Source organism: Aphis gossypii, chromosome 2, assembly GCF_020184175.1.
Source record: "Aphis gossypii isolate Hap1 chromosome 2, ASM2018417v2, whole genome shotgun sequence".
Taxonomy (NCBI): Eukaryota; Metazoa; Arthropoda; class Insecta; order Hemiptera; family Aphididae; genus Aphis; species Aphis gossypii.
Genome location: NC_065531.1, coordinates 55,288,776 through 55,300,737, shown reverse-complemented (window position 1 = coordinate 55,300,737; position 11,962 = coordinate 55,288,776). Strand labels below are relative to the sequence as shown.

Genomic DNA, 11,962 nt, shown 5'->3' with positions numbered 1-11,962 from the left:
GAACTATAACATCTTCAAATATTTGTTTAACACTCATGGATGATATAATAATGCCCAAAAATCCAGTTTTTTTAGGATGTTCAATCATCAATCCCTGTCCATGACCCCATGTAAGTGTCGATATATATGCTATAATATTATCTAAAAATATTTTTATGTCTTGATAATTTAATAATTTCATAGGGCTTTTGGATCCATGGCCATAGGGATTTCTTGAGTTGAGTATGTCAAACCACTTATCTACAAATCGTATGAATTCAGTTGTTGCTTCACTGTTTTCAAACCCATTGATTTTTAAGTTTCTACAAAAATCTATAGCATCTGCTACACTGGAACTCAAAGTCTGTGCAGCAATATTTACCTTCATAGGAGACTGCTTCCATTCCAAATGCCTTTTTTTTAGTTTGTTACCTGCATGAAGCCCTTCTGATTCTTGAAGCATTACAAGCTTTTCAATGTAAGACCAATCTATTTTTTCATTTTTACAATTATAAATTACTCTCATTGAACTCCAAGAATTTCTCACTAGTTTAAGTGCATGGCAAGGATCTATTAAACAATGAATGACCTTAGAAGGATCACTTGGATGTGGAAAATGTGTTTTTAAATGTTGTGATGACAAATCTGCTCCCAAAATATTAGCCATTGTGAAATGGGTAGCTGGTCCATCAAATGTCAAAGAAGGTACTTCAATATCTATAGAAAATAAAAAGTATTTTACATTATGTATTTCAGAATAATAATTTATTTATTCATACCAATTTCAGAAAGTCTGTTTAAAGTTTCTATCACAATATTGGCTTTGTCTTGTCCATTCAGACCTTTGTGAAAGAAGTAAGCCACTGGAACTTTCCAATTTGAATCTATGGCGACCACCAAGATTACTAAGACTTGTGTTGCAGCCATTAATTTAGGGTCATTTGTTGTCAAATCTTTACCAATACTACTTAAACCATGAAAATGTTTACCATCCCACTCTACCTGTTTCTTAATATGCATCTCATCTAACATTAAAGAACAAAATAACCGTTTACCATTACGTTTATACTCTTCATATTTTGTTTGGAGCGCTATAAATGATTCAGTAGTAAATCCCTCATCAACTTTTACTTCATGATACCATGATCTCAATGTTGTTCTATGAGGTAGACTTGAACCAAATTCAGTTCTCACAAAATCATATGCCTTAGGCGAGTAAAAATTAAGAGTCAGTGCAAAAGCTCTTAATGCTGGTGAAAAACTCTTTTGCCTTCTTGTTTTAAAGCGACTAAACATTTCAGTCATAGCTGTTGGGAAAGTATCCTCAATATATGACGAAACTTTTTCGTGGAGATTACATTTTTTTTTAAGTTCCCTGAGCAATAATTTAATTCTTTTAATTTGTAGTCTCTGGCGTTTACATCGTTTTAATGTTGTTTTAGCCTTAATTTGAAATATGTGTCGATTTTGAGTGGTAATATGTTTTTTTTTCTTTAATGTTGTTGGAGATGTTTCATAACAATGGTCCAAAAATAGGGCACGCCGAGCATTTGACTTGGGTGTTAATTCATTATATATGTATTAGATGAAGCTATAAGATAAATATAATTAAATTGAGTTTTATTCAAAAAACAAGTACATTTTTTATTTGTAACTTACTAATAACTTTTACATTGATTGACGCATCAGGTGTAATTGATTGTGAGGTATTATTAGTATTTATACACGGACAAAACGAGGGAAACTTATTTATTTGTTCTTCAATTTCTACTAATTTATTTGCATAATATTGCTTCGCTTCAATCAGGCTTTTCTTTCTAAGACAGCTATCACATTTCTTTTGATCTTTCATATACTTAATTTTTAAAAAAAAATACAATTTTAAATTAGTTTTAAAGTTCTAGAATGTTTTTGTCATCAGTTGACTTACTATTTCACATAATTTAAAACTACATATTGTTTTTAGTAATATTTATTATGTGAATTACTATTATTATTTAAAATTTTAAGGCAGAAAAATTGTTATCAATTGGTAACTAAAGAAAAAAAGTTATGGTTATAAAATTTACTTGAGAAAATCTTGATGAAGAGTATTCTAATTGAACAGGTGTTTCAACAATATGACATAAACCATTATCTATATTGAATTCCTAAAAAATATTTGAAAAAATGTTGAAAAGAATAACCAAACAAAAACATCAAACTAATTTACCTCTGAATCAAGTGATAAACCAATAGTTTTTGTTGGTGTATTTCCTAATTTAACACTTTTGTTTACAGTAGATTCCATCATATTACTCTCCTTAAAAAGTTATCAAAATAAGAAAATGTAAAAATATTACAGCACTAATTTTCTTACCTGAGAATTTAAAGACTTTACAAAAGATTCTTCTGATGTGCTTGGTTGGTTAATGAAACATTCATTAACATTAACAACATCCATTAAAATAATTTCCTTAAAGTAAATAATTATTTAAATTATATCAACATTTTTGTATTTAATTATATTTTGCTAAATATCCTACCGGCAAAAGCAGACTAGGCACAGCGTTTATCTTTAGCCTTTTAACATTAACATCAACACCCTCTTGATTAAAGTCATTGTTTAAAAAGTGGTGCTGACATACAAAGTAATTTTTGCCTGGTTCTATATTTAATAAACCTATAGCACTTATCCATTGCTCTGCTCTTTTCATATCACCAAAAGGAATTCTAAATATATTTTACACATTTAAAATTGTATGATTTTATTTTTAATATTTATTATTGGACTAAAAAAATGTATTTAAATAGTATATGCATTTTGTACATTTGGGTTTTTTAATTGTCAATTGATCATATCATATTTGGTATTAATGCCTCTTAAATACATTTTAATTGTTATTTAATTTATTAAATGTTTTTTATTATTGTTATTATTAAATTAAATAATAAAATTCATCAATTATTTGTCAAACATTATAAACATAAATATTGTATTTTACTTGAACATGCTGAGTCCTTTGACATTTTTCAACTCACAATTTGGAACACAGCACTTTCGCACCATATTAAACAGAGTTTAAAATCTTATTCTTAATAAAGTTTAATAATTTATAAAGCCTTGGGCTTTTAATTTATGCTTATAAAGAATATTTGGATATAATTAAATAAAACACTTAAGGTGGTACGTATACACCTTCATAAGTAAAATGAAAATGTCATTATATTTCTAGAGTACCTACCTATTGTAGGAACTTTTTATAGAATGTTATCAAACGTAGCCAGCCTAATAGTATTATAATTGCAATGATAACTGGCCTAATTGTATTATAATTGAAAATGAATTGTAATCCCAAAAATAAAATTTTCAGCTATCTGCCAGCTAGAGAGACCCTCCTAGACATAGTAAATCAGTAGATGTACCGATTTCAAAGGCAATGTAATTGGAATTATATTAAACGCACTTGTGGGTTGGTTAAAACTCATGACGATTACCTAGTAAGGCAAAAGAAAAAAAAAACAGTTTCTTTTTTTGAATTATTACATTTATTATTTAAACGAATTTGAACATTTATTATTACAATTAATAATTTTAATTAGTTACATTATTTATTAATTTTCGTCGATAATTGTATCTTAATTATTAAAGTCTTCTATTTTTTATCAAACTGCAACATATCGTAAGTGTTCTGAATAGGACGCTTTATTCATAAAAAAAAATATATCTACAGTTCAGTTTATGAATTTTCTTTTAAAGACCTTTCTATGGTATCTATATGATCATCTAAAAACATAATTTAAAAAATAGCGGTATAATGTTTCCATGAATTGTTGATTATTCCATGAAAACGGAATCAATATGGCGCTGTCCATATGGGGGACACATTTTAAGATTATATGCGCCTTCCATGTATAGAGTTCAGTGGCGAAAGCATAGATAATAATATATCTATATTCTATAGGAGCGCCAGCCGCCAACTTGAATTTTAATTTTAGTATATTATAGAGTCCTGTCGCCTGGATAATTATCTATATAGGCTCTTTATTTATATGGATATATAATATCTTGATTCTTTTCTAGACTGAGGTGATAATTATATTAATTAATAATTATTATTATATAATTATACTTGTCTTTGATGGTACCTATAAAGTAGCAGGTGTAGTGTTGTTGGTTAACGAATAACAAGTTTCAATCACATTTTGGTAAGCCACTAATAAAAAATTATATATCCTCCCATGGCTGTAGATTGAGGTTCAGACTGTTCAGAGTTGATGTAAAATTGTAAAATAATGATCATTTAAGTAAAACATACATAAAATATATTATATAAAACATATTACTATTTATGCTAAAGAAAAAATACAACATTGTTAAAAAAATTGTTTTCAATTTGATATAAATTTTGACATGCTAATATAAAGATTTACTGAGAAGTATTGGTTTGTGTATTTTAAGTTTCAATTTTCAAACTAGAATTATGAGCGTTATCTATGGATACATATAATATTAATAATAATAGTCAATCAGTAACACCCTTTATCCATTGATTGTAGAATAATTAATGTATTGTTTAATTAATGGTAGTACATTCTTAGTTCTCTATTGTGCTGTTTACAACACTAGTTCATTGATCAATATTGAACAAGTATGTTGAGATTGTCAATCAAAAATTTTAAGCTACTATTAGTATTATAAAAAAAGTGAGATTCTTAGATTCAATTCACTGATTTATTTTTCTAAGTATAGTGGAACCTTGTAGAGAAAATATACAAAGTAGCTATGTAAAAACAATAAATATACAATTTTATTTCTTATATATTATTATTTTTTTTGTGGGTGGTGGGGGGGAGAAGCTAAGCTTCCCAAGCTACACCTGCCATAATTAGATTTTACATATTTTACATGTAAAATGAAACAATAATTTTGTTGAAATAAATACTTGATACTTTTTGTTTATTGATTTGTTAATTATTTCAAAATTACACGTCAATATGGAAAATAATAAAATAAACACTTTTAACAAAAAAAAAAAAAAATAGTAAAAATAGTAAGTAAAAACATATCATTTTCTTTTGTGATTTATAAATACTTTTGACGGTTTAATCAAGGTTATTATTGCTATTGTATAATTTTTATTACATTGCTCTTGATTGGTATACCTATTTAAAAAATAATGTTAATAATAAAATTAAAATGTAAATATCTTCTGTTATAATAGTATAAAAATAATAAAATAATTGAAGTTCTAAAATAATTAACAGTGCAACATGCACAAAACTGATAAATTAACACAAATAATAAATTATGTTCTACTCGAACGTCTCAAATTAGATGATGGAATTATTGGATCAGTTTTATAAACAAGGGCTTCCATATATGCTTTGCGCACAGATTTACGGTCTGCTGGTTTTTTTGATTCCGTTAGCTTAATATCATCCAGTTCTTGAGTAACACCAAGAGGCTCCAGTTTGTTACGAGGTAACCATTGCCTAGTAAAGTATTTAATTAATTTAATACATGAAGCACACTAATAACCATGACATAATACTGATGTATCTATTATACCTATTTATTAATTATTAAAATTTAACTTACCATGTACGTTTAGAATCAAAAAACAACACTAAGTACACCAGCTCTTTGTAATTACTTGCTAAATTTAATACTTCTGATGGAGGACTTGGAACAGGTATACCATTATGCAAGTGTCCTGGTGGCATATTTGGATCGATTATCTAGAAAAAAAAAAGTAATAGAAATACTTAACTTAATATATTGCATTTAATTAAGTATTACCAACGCAGGATACCATGGATATCCTCTACACTTAGCCCAGACCAATTGTAATTGAGCAAAATCATCCTTTTTTCTTTTTTTCTTTTGTTCCTTTTCTGATTCTGAATCTGATGAACTTCCCGATGAGCTACTACCATCAGTAGATGATCCACTTCCACTAGTACTACTAGAATTTGTACCAGATTCAGACCCTAAGTAGCTTGATTCTTCATCTGATGGAGACTCGTCTTCTGTATCAGTTTTTTTATCTAATAATTTAATAATGATTACTAAGTGATTTGCAAAAAGTTAGTTTAAAGTTAATAAAAAGATATTATAAATAATTTATATTAATTAAATTAAACTAATATTTTATACACCTATAAACACTGTATTACCAGAAAAAAATGTTGCAGTCAAAAAATTGTAATTGCTTAATAATGAATATAAATTCATTTATTACATTAATTAATCAACGTATAGATAATAATATAGAATCATGGAATCTCCACCCACAATAACCAATACATATATTATTAATAACTTATTGAAATAAACATAACTTACTAGATCTGTATGCTTTAAAACTTTCAAAATTAGTCGACTGTCTTGTACGTCTAATAAGGGGCGGTGGTGTGGTTAAAGAGTCTGTTGATGATTTCTTACGAGTAGAACTTCTAGAGGTTCTATACAAATGAGTTAATAATAAATTATTAATTAGGTAATGATACTTAATAGTTATTTTTTAAATTATAATTCTTACGTGACTGGCGATGTTGATTTTGATGGAGTTTCTGGTTTTTTAAAAACAAACTGTTCACTTGACTGTTCATTTCTTTTCTTTGCATTTCTTTTTAAACTTGTTTTTTCTACTTCCATCTTTTCTTGCTCTTCAACATTCTTAGTTTCTTCTAAAAATTATAAATATTAACATAGAATACATATAATTAATAATTAAGATTTTTTTTTAATTTATCTCACAATGATTCTAGTCTGATTTACATAAGGGGTCATATTTTTATTGAGGGGTCCGCATTCATTTCTACTATCTCTAAAGGGTTCGGTGGAGAAAAAGTTTGGGAAACTCTGGTTTAGAACATTTACATATTTTAAAAATCATTGTTTTTAAGTTGTTAATTTGTAGTATTAATATATGAATTTGTTTTAAAAACTAAAATAAAATGAGATGACATAATATGTATCTTTACTTTAATAACTCAATTAATCTATTTAAAACATAGTGTGATCATAATTATACAACTGAAATATATAGTTAAAATGACTATCATAAAATTACCATTTTCACATTTTTTCCCTTCCAAGTCGATTTTAGCTTTGAGTTTGGTCAATTCTGTTTTAATTAGACGAGCTCTTTTATTTTGTCGACCACCTCTGCATTTATCAGCTAACTGTAGAAGTTTACACATACGATCATCATCACCCATGATATTGGAAGGATTGCATATCTCTTTCAATTCATGATCAAATTCTGCACTTTTGTCATCTTTGACTTCTTCATTTGTTTTAGCAGTACATTTTAAAGCTTTAGTTTCTTCAACTTCTTTATTGTTATCAGCTAAGGTCATTGAAATAGGATCTAGATCTAAAATCTTAAGATCTCGTTTGGCATTTCTTAAAACACTTCCACCCTAAACATGATTATAACATATTTTATTTTTAAGCATATTATAATACAAAATATACTAAATTAAACTTACTTGATCTCTCATTTTTATGCCAGCTTTATAAAATATAGTATCTTTTGAATTATATGCTAAACAATTTGATATCATCAAGTTGAAATCATTCTCAAAAGCTTCAAGACTATTATATTCAGAGTTTTTTATTTTTAATTCCATTGTTAATAAATCCATTGGATATTTCACAATATCTCCATAATCAGGGACTTCAGTTTGATCAACAGGTTCAATAAATATCTGTCCTGTATCTTTTACAATTAACTGCTGTAATACTGAATGTAAGAAAGCATGGAATGGCCATAGAGATTTGAGAGTATACTGTTCATGTCTTAGGAAAAAAATGTAATATAATTAGACCAATTAACAAAATAAGTTTTAGAGAATAATTAATACTTACACTTTGATATTCTCTTTTTTCAAACGTTCTCTTTTACGTATCAGTTCACAAAGTAATCGAACTCTCTCTAAGTCCTGGCGAAGAGCTTGCCAGTACTTTAATTGTTTATATAATTCATTCTGAAAAATGAATTAATGAATAGTTTTAGACGTTAGAAAAAAAATATTATTGATATAAAATTTTTGAATTATGAAATTAATTTTCTTCAAAAGAAATCATTTTTTATTTATTATGTTCAATATAAGTGAACACTTACAAGATCATCTTCATTTCCATTAGACGCAATTGGCTCTTCCCGTCGTGATACATTAGAATGTTGACTAGTTTGTAAACGTCTTAATAGTGGAACACCATTCCTAAACTGCCGTTTTAATGTCCAATAAGCAATTAGCCGTTGAACAAACTGGCCTTTCTTAGGGGCAGACAGCAAATTAGCTATTTCAGTAACTCTAAACAAAATCGGAATATTATGAGAAGTATTATAATGCCTAAAATAATATATTATTTTATTTCACATAAGAGTAACCTTAGGTGGCAGAATATAGTGCAAGGTGGTGTCAATGAGTGTGGTTATCATGTGTTGCTGGAAATGAAAGCTGGTGACAAAAACCTAACTAGTGAAGAGTGTTTTCCAATAAAACACAAATTGTATGCCACCCAAGGTTCTGTTACATATATGAGAGAGAGAATAGAAACATTACCTTTCAGATGGGATTGTAGGTATTGATATGACAGGAGCAGCAGAACGTTTTTTAGCTAAAACTCGTCTGGCATTATTTAATTTTTCTCCAGGCGATTGTCGTCCTCGGTTTTCAGCTAGATAATCTACAGGTGCATGTGCATCGCAAAATGCAATTTTTTGAACTAAAACTGTTCCTGGTTCAGCATCTCCTAAAAATTGTAACGAAATTCATATTATAATTTGCAAAGCAAAAATGTTGAGTCTTAATAAAAAAAAAATCTATGAACTATTACCAATATTAGAAATGTCATTAGATATAGTCTCCATTTTCATATATAAGCCAGCTTGTTGAGCACATGTGACATGAAATGCTGCATAACAACTTGTTTTGTGACATTGGATACATGCTCCTACACCACGTTGTTTACAAATATAACATGTAAGTTTCCATCTAGCAGTAGGAATTGTTTCAATGCTATCTATTGGTTCTAAAAACACCTAAAGAACACAAATTTAGTATATAAACTTTGATTAGTGTATAGTTTAATTTAATGTGTAACTTACTGTATTAGCAAACCGAACTTCTGGTATCCATAATGCACACACAACATGAGCCCATAATCCACGATCCGTTTGTTTAAATGCACCACAATTATTGGGGCATAATACACAGTCAACCATACAGGATGGTGAGTGAAGGCATCGCCTTAATACAACAATTATGAATTTTTAATTATGAGTTATTAGTCTAGACTTTGTAAGTTCATATCCTATAAAATGCCTAAATAAGCATGATTTTATGCAGTTATACACTAAAAATCTAAAATTATATATTTAAAATATGCTGATTTATAAAAAAAAAAGAAATAAGTAATATAGGAATGACCTAACCTATGAACACATGCTCACATAAGTTACAATAACTACTGAAATAGTAGGGACTTAAGAATAAACCATTGTAAAAGTATCAAAAAGATAAGACTATTTTACATAACATGTTTTTCATTAATTTATTATGCAGTAATAATATGATACAATGATTAACCAAATAAAACAATGACTACTGCAGTATTTTACATTGTGACTATTTCCAAAAATTGTATACAATGCAAAATATAAATTATTGTATTTTTCATCAAATTTTGGTCAACAATACGCTAAATATGCCCAATAAAATAGAAAAACACGTTAGTATGTCAAATAGATAAAAAAACTTCTAAAATTTTAAAAATATGCAAAATAAAATTTTACATGTTTAACCATAGTACCTTGAAATTCTGTCATATTAGCATTAAAGGCAACTTAGCAATACTCATATACAAATGCAACTCACAAGCCCTGGTTATAACCAATATAAAACTTAATCTGAAATTTTTTACTTACCGACAGAGCCATTGTCCTTCAGGTATGTATGGAACACCATAGCAGTCTTGGTGAACGGCAAGATTACACATATCACAAAAGAGAATAACATTTGAATTTTGACATTCACCATCAAGACAAATAGAACAAACAGCTTCATCATCAATGACTGCTAAACTACTATCAACTTCTTTGTTCATTTGCTAAACGAATAAATTAAAGTAATATTTATAAATTGTGTGTTAAATTATATTTGACATAATTAAATAAGCAAACCACATACTACAAGAAAATAAGATTCTTTCTCTAAACGATCCATTAACAGTTCAAAGGACTCAATAGATATTCCTATTAAGCCTGCTGCTTCCCTGCGTTCATTCATAATTTGCAGCCAAGCAGCATCTTCTTCATCCATATCATATTCTACTTCAGTATCCAATTCTTCAGCCGACTTTTCAATAAATCTAAATAAAATAAACAAAAGAATACATTTTACAATTTAGTTTTTAAAAATATAAAAGTGAATAATAAATCTTATTTAGAATGTATTAAAAGGTACCTTATGTAAGAATTGGGCATAGGTGGAGCTTGAAGTATATCATAATTGTCAACTTCTTTAAATGCAGCTTGTGGTAAGTTTTGCACAGCTTCTTTACTTTTTGATAAAGAAGAAATGATTGCAGTTGTCTAAAAATCAAAATACATTTTACACTAATTAAATATAATTTTGATTAGTTAAAACTTACTTTGGAAGGGGTTTTAATATCTTTTTTTTGTTTTAAGTAATCATCTTTTGATATTATTGGTAAATAATCTTCAGCATTGAAGCGTATTACTTTGTGATCAGCAACTTCAACTTCACATAAAGTTTTTGATAAATGAACAGGTGTTACAGGTTCTGCAACTTCAGGTTGAGATACTCTTGAAAGTGTTGTAAATGTAACTCGCCTTCCTTTCTTTTTTTTACCTACATTATTAAATTATTAGTCACAACTAACAATTTTTTTTTTTTAGAAAAAATTGATTTTTGTTATTTTTATTACTTTTAGTTTTATTAACGGCTGGAGTAATAGTAGTTTGTTTGGTCGGTGTGACCATGTCTAATGGAGGTATAGGACTTGAATGTTGAATATGAGCAAGATGATATTGAAATCCAGTCATGCTCGAGTATACTTTGTCACAATCAGCTACTGGACATTTGTAAGGTGGTGGTCTCAGGCTACGTAGCTGACGGCAATATTGGAGTACATCGAAGTCTCCCATTTTTGTTTTTTCTATTATACAACTACCTACATCAAATAGAATAAAAAAAACTACAATATTTATTAACACGCAAGGGTCAATGTTTGTAGACCAACATGCAAGAGACCTCACAGAAATATTAAAAAGGCGAGGGAGCAAAGTCAAGTCAATAATCCAATACAACACAATAACAAATATAATTTTTTTTTACAAATTATCAAAAATTAATATAAACTAAAATAACAGGAGGAGGTATAACCCTTCAGAATTCCCCTGGGCCCTGGGGGTAATCTCGCTAACATGATAAACAATAAAATAAATATAGAATACAAAAAATAAAGTATTTAAAAAAGTTACATTGTTGTGTATACTGAATAATGAATAATATAATATATATATAGTAATAAGGAAACTTACCAGCAAATATTTCTAATGGTAAACTGAGTAGTCAACAAAACATATTATACGAACATTTTTAGCCAATATTATTAATGTAAAATAACAAACATTATGTTATATTATATTAAATCATTCTTTAAAAAATCGAAAATTCGTTACAACACGCCACATTTCCATATAGTTATTACTTATATTATGTTTAAATAACAAACATCATAATATTATCATGTATGTTATTAGTTATTATCACCATAATCACTTTATCAATTGAAATTGGCGGTTAAACCATGGTTAAACCATATATATATATTATAGTCTATGCCCTATGAGTTTAATGCAGTTATTAATAAACAATATACAGTTTTAATAGTATTATTGTTGAAGTAATTATAACTATAAACTACTAAACAGTAAACAACTTTGCCGGCTTGAGTTGTTGA

At 27.8% G+C, this 11,962-nt stretch overlaps 1 protein-coding gene across 1 annotated transcript; it reads right to left on the bottom strand.

Annotated features, from left to right (window-relative positions):
• Nucleotides 1–4,679: 4,679 nt before the first annotated feature.
• Nucleotides 4,680–11,735, bottom strand: LOC114130932 (bromodomain-containing protein homolog). Its single transcript, XM_027996029.2, has 18 exons — nt 11,541–11,735; nt 10,925–11,170; nt 10,628–10,848; nt 10,441–10,568; nt 10,165–10,345; nt 9,903–10,084; nt 9,084–9,225; nt 8,813–9,017; nt 8,539–8,728; nt 8,094–8,286; nt 7,838–7,956; nt 7,459–7,768; nt 7,038–7,389; nt 6,504–6,651; nt 6,308–6,426; nt 5,762–6,009; nt 5,561–5,700; nt 4,680–5,454 (listed from the first exon to the last, which is right to left on the bottom strand). Exons 2-18 carry the CDS (start codon nt 11,142–11,144, stop codon nt 5,268–5,270), a joined length of 3,285 nt encoding a protein of 1,094 aa, XP_027851830.2. The 5' UTR covers nt 11,145–11,170; nt 11,541–11,735; the 3' UTR covers nt 4,680–5,267.
• Between the last annotated feature and the right edge of the window lie 227 nt (nt 11,736–11,962).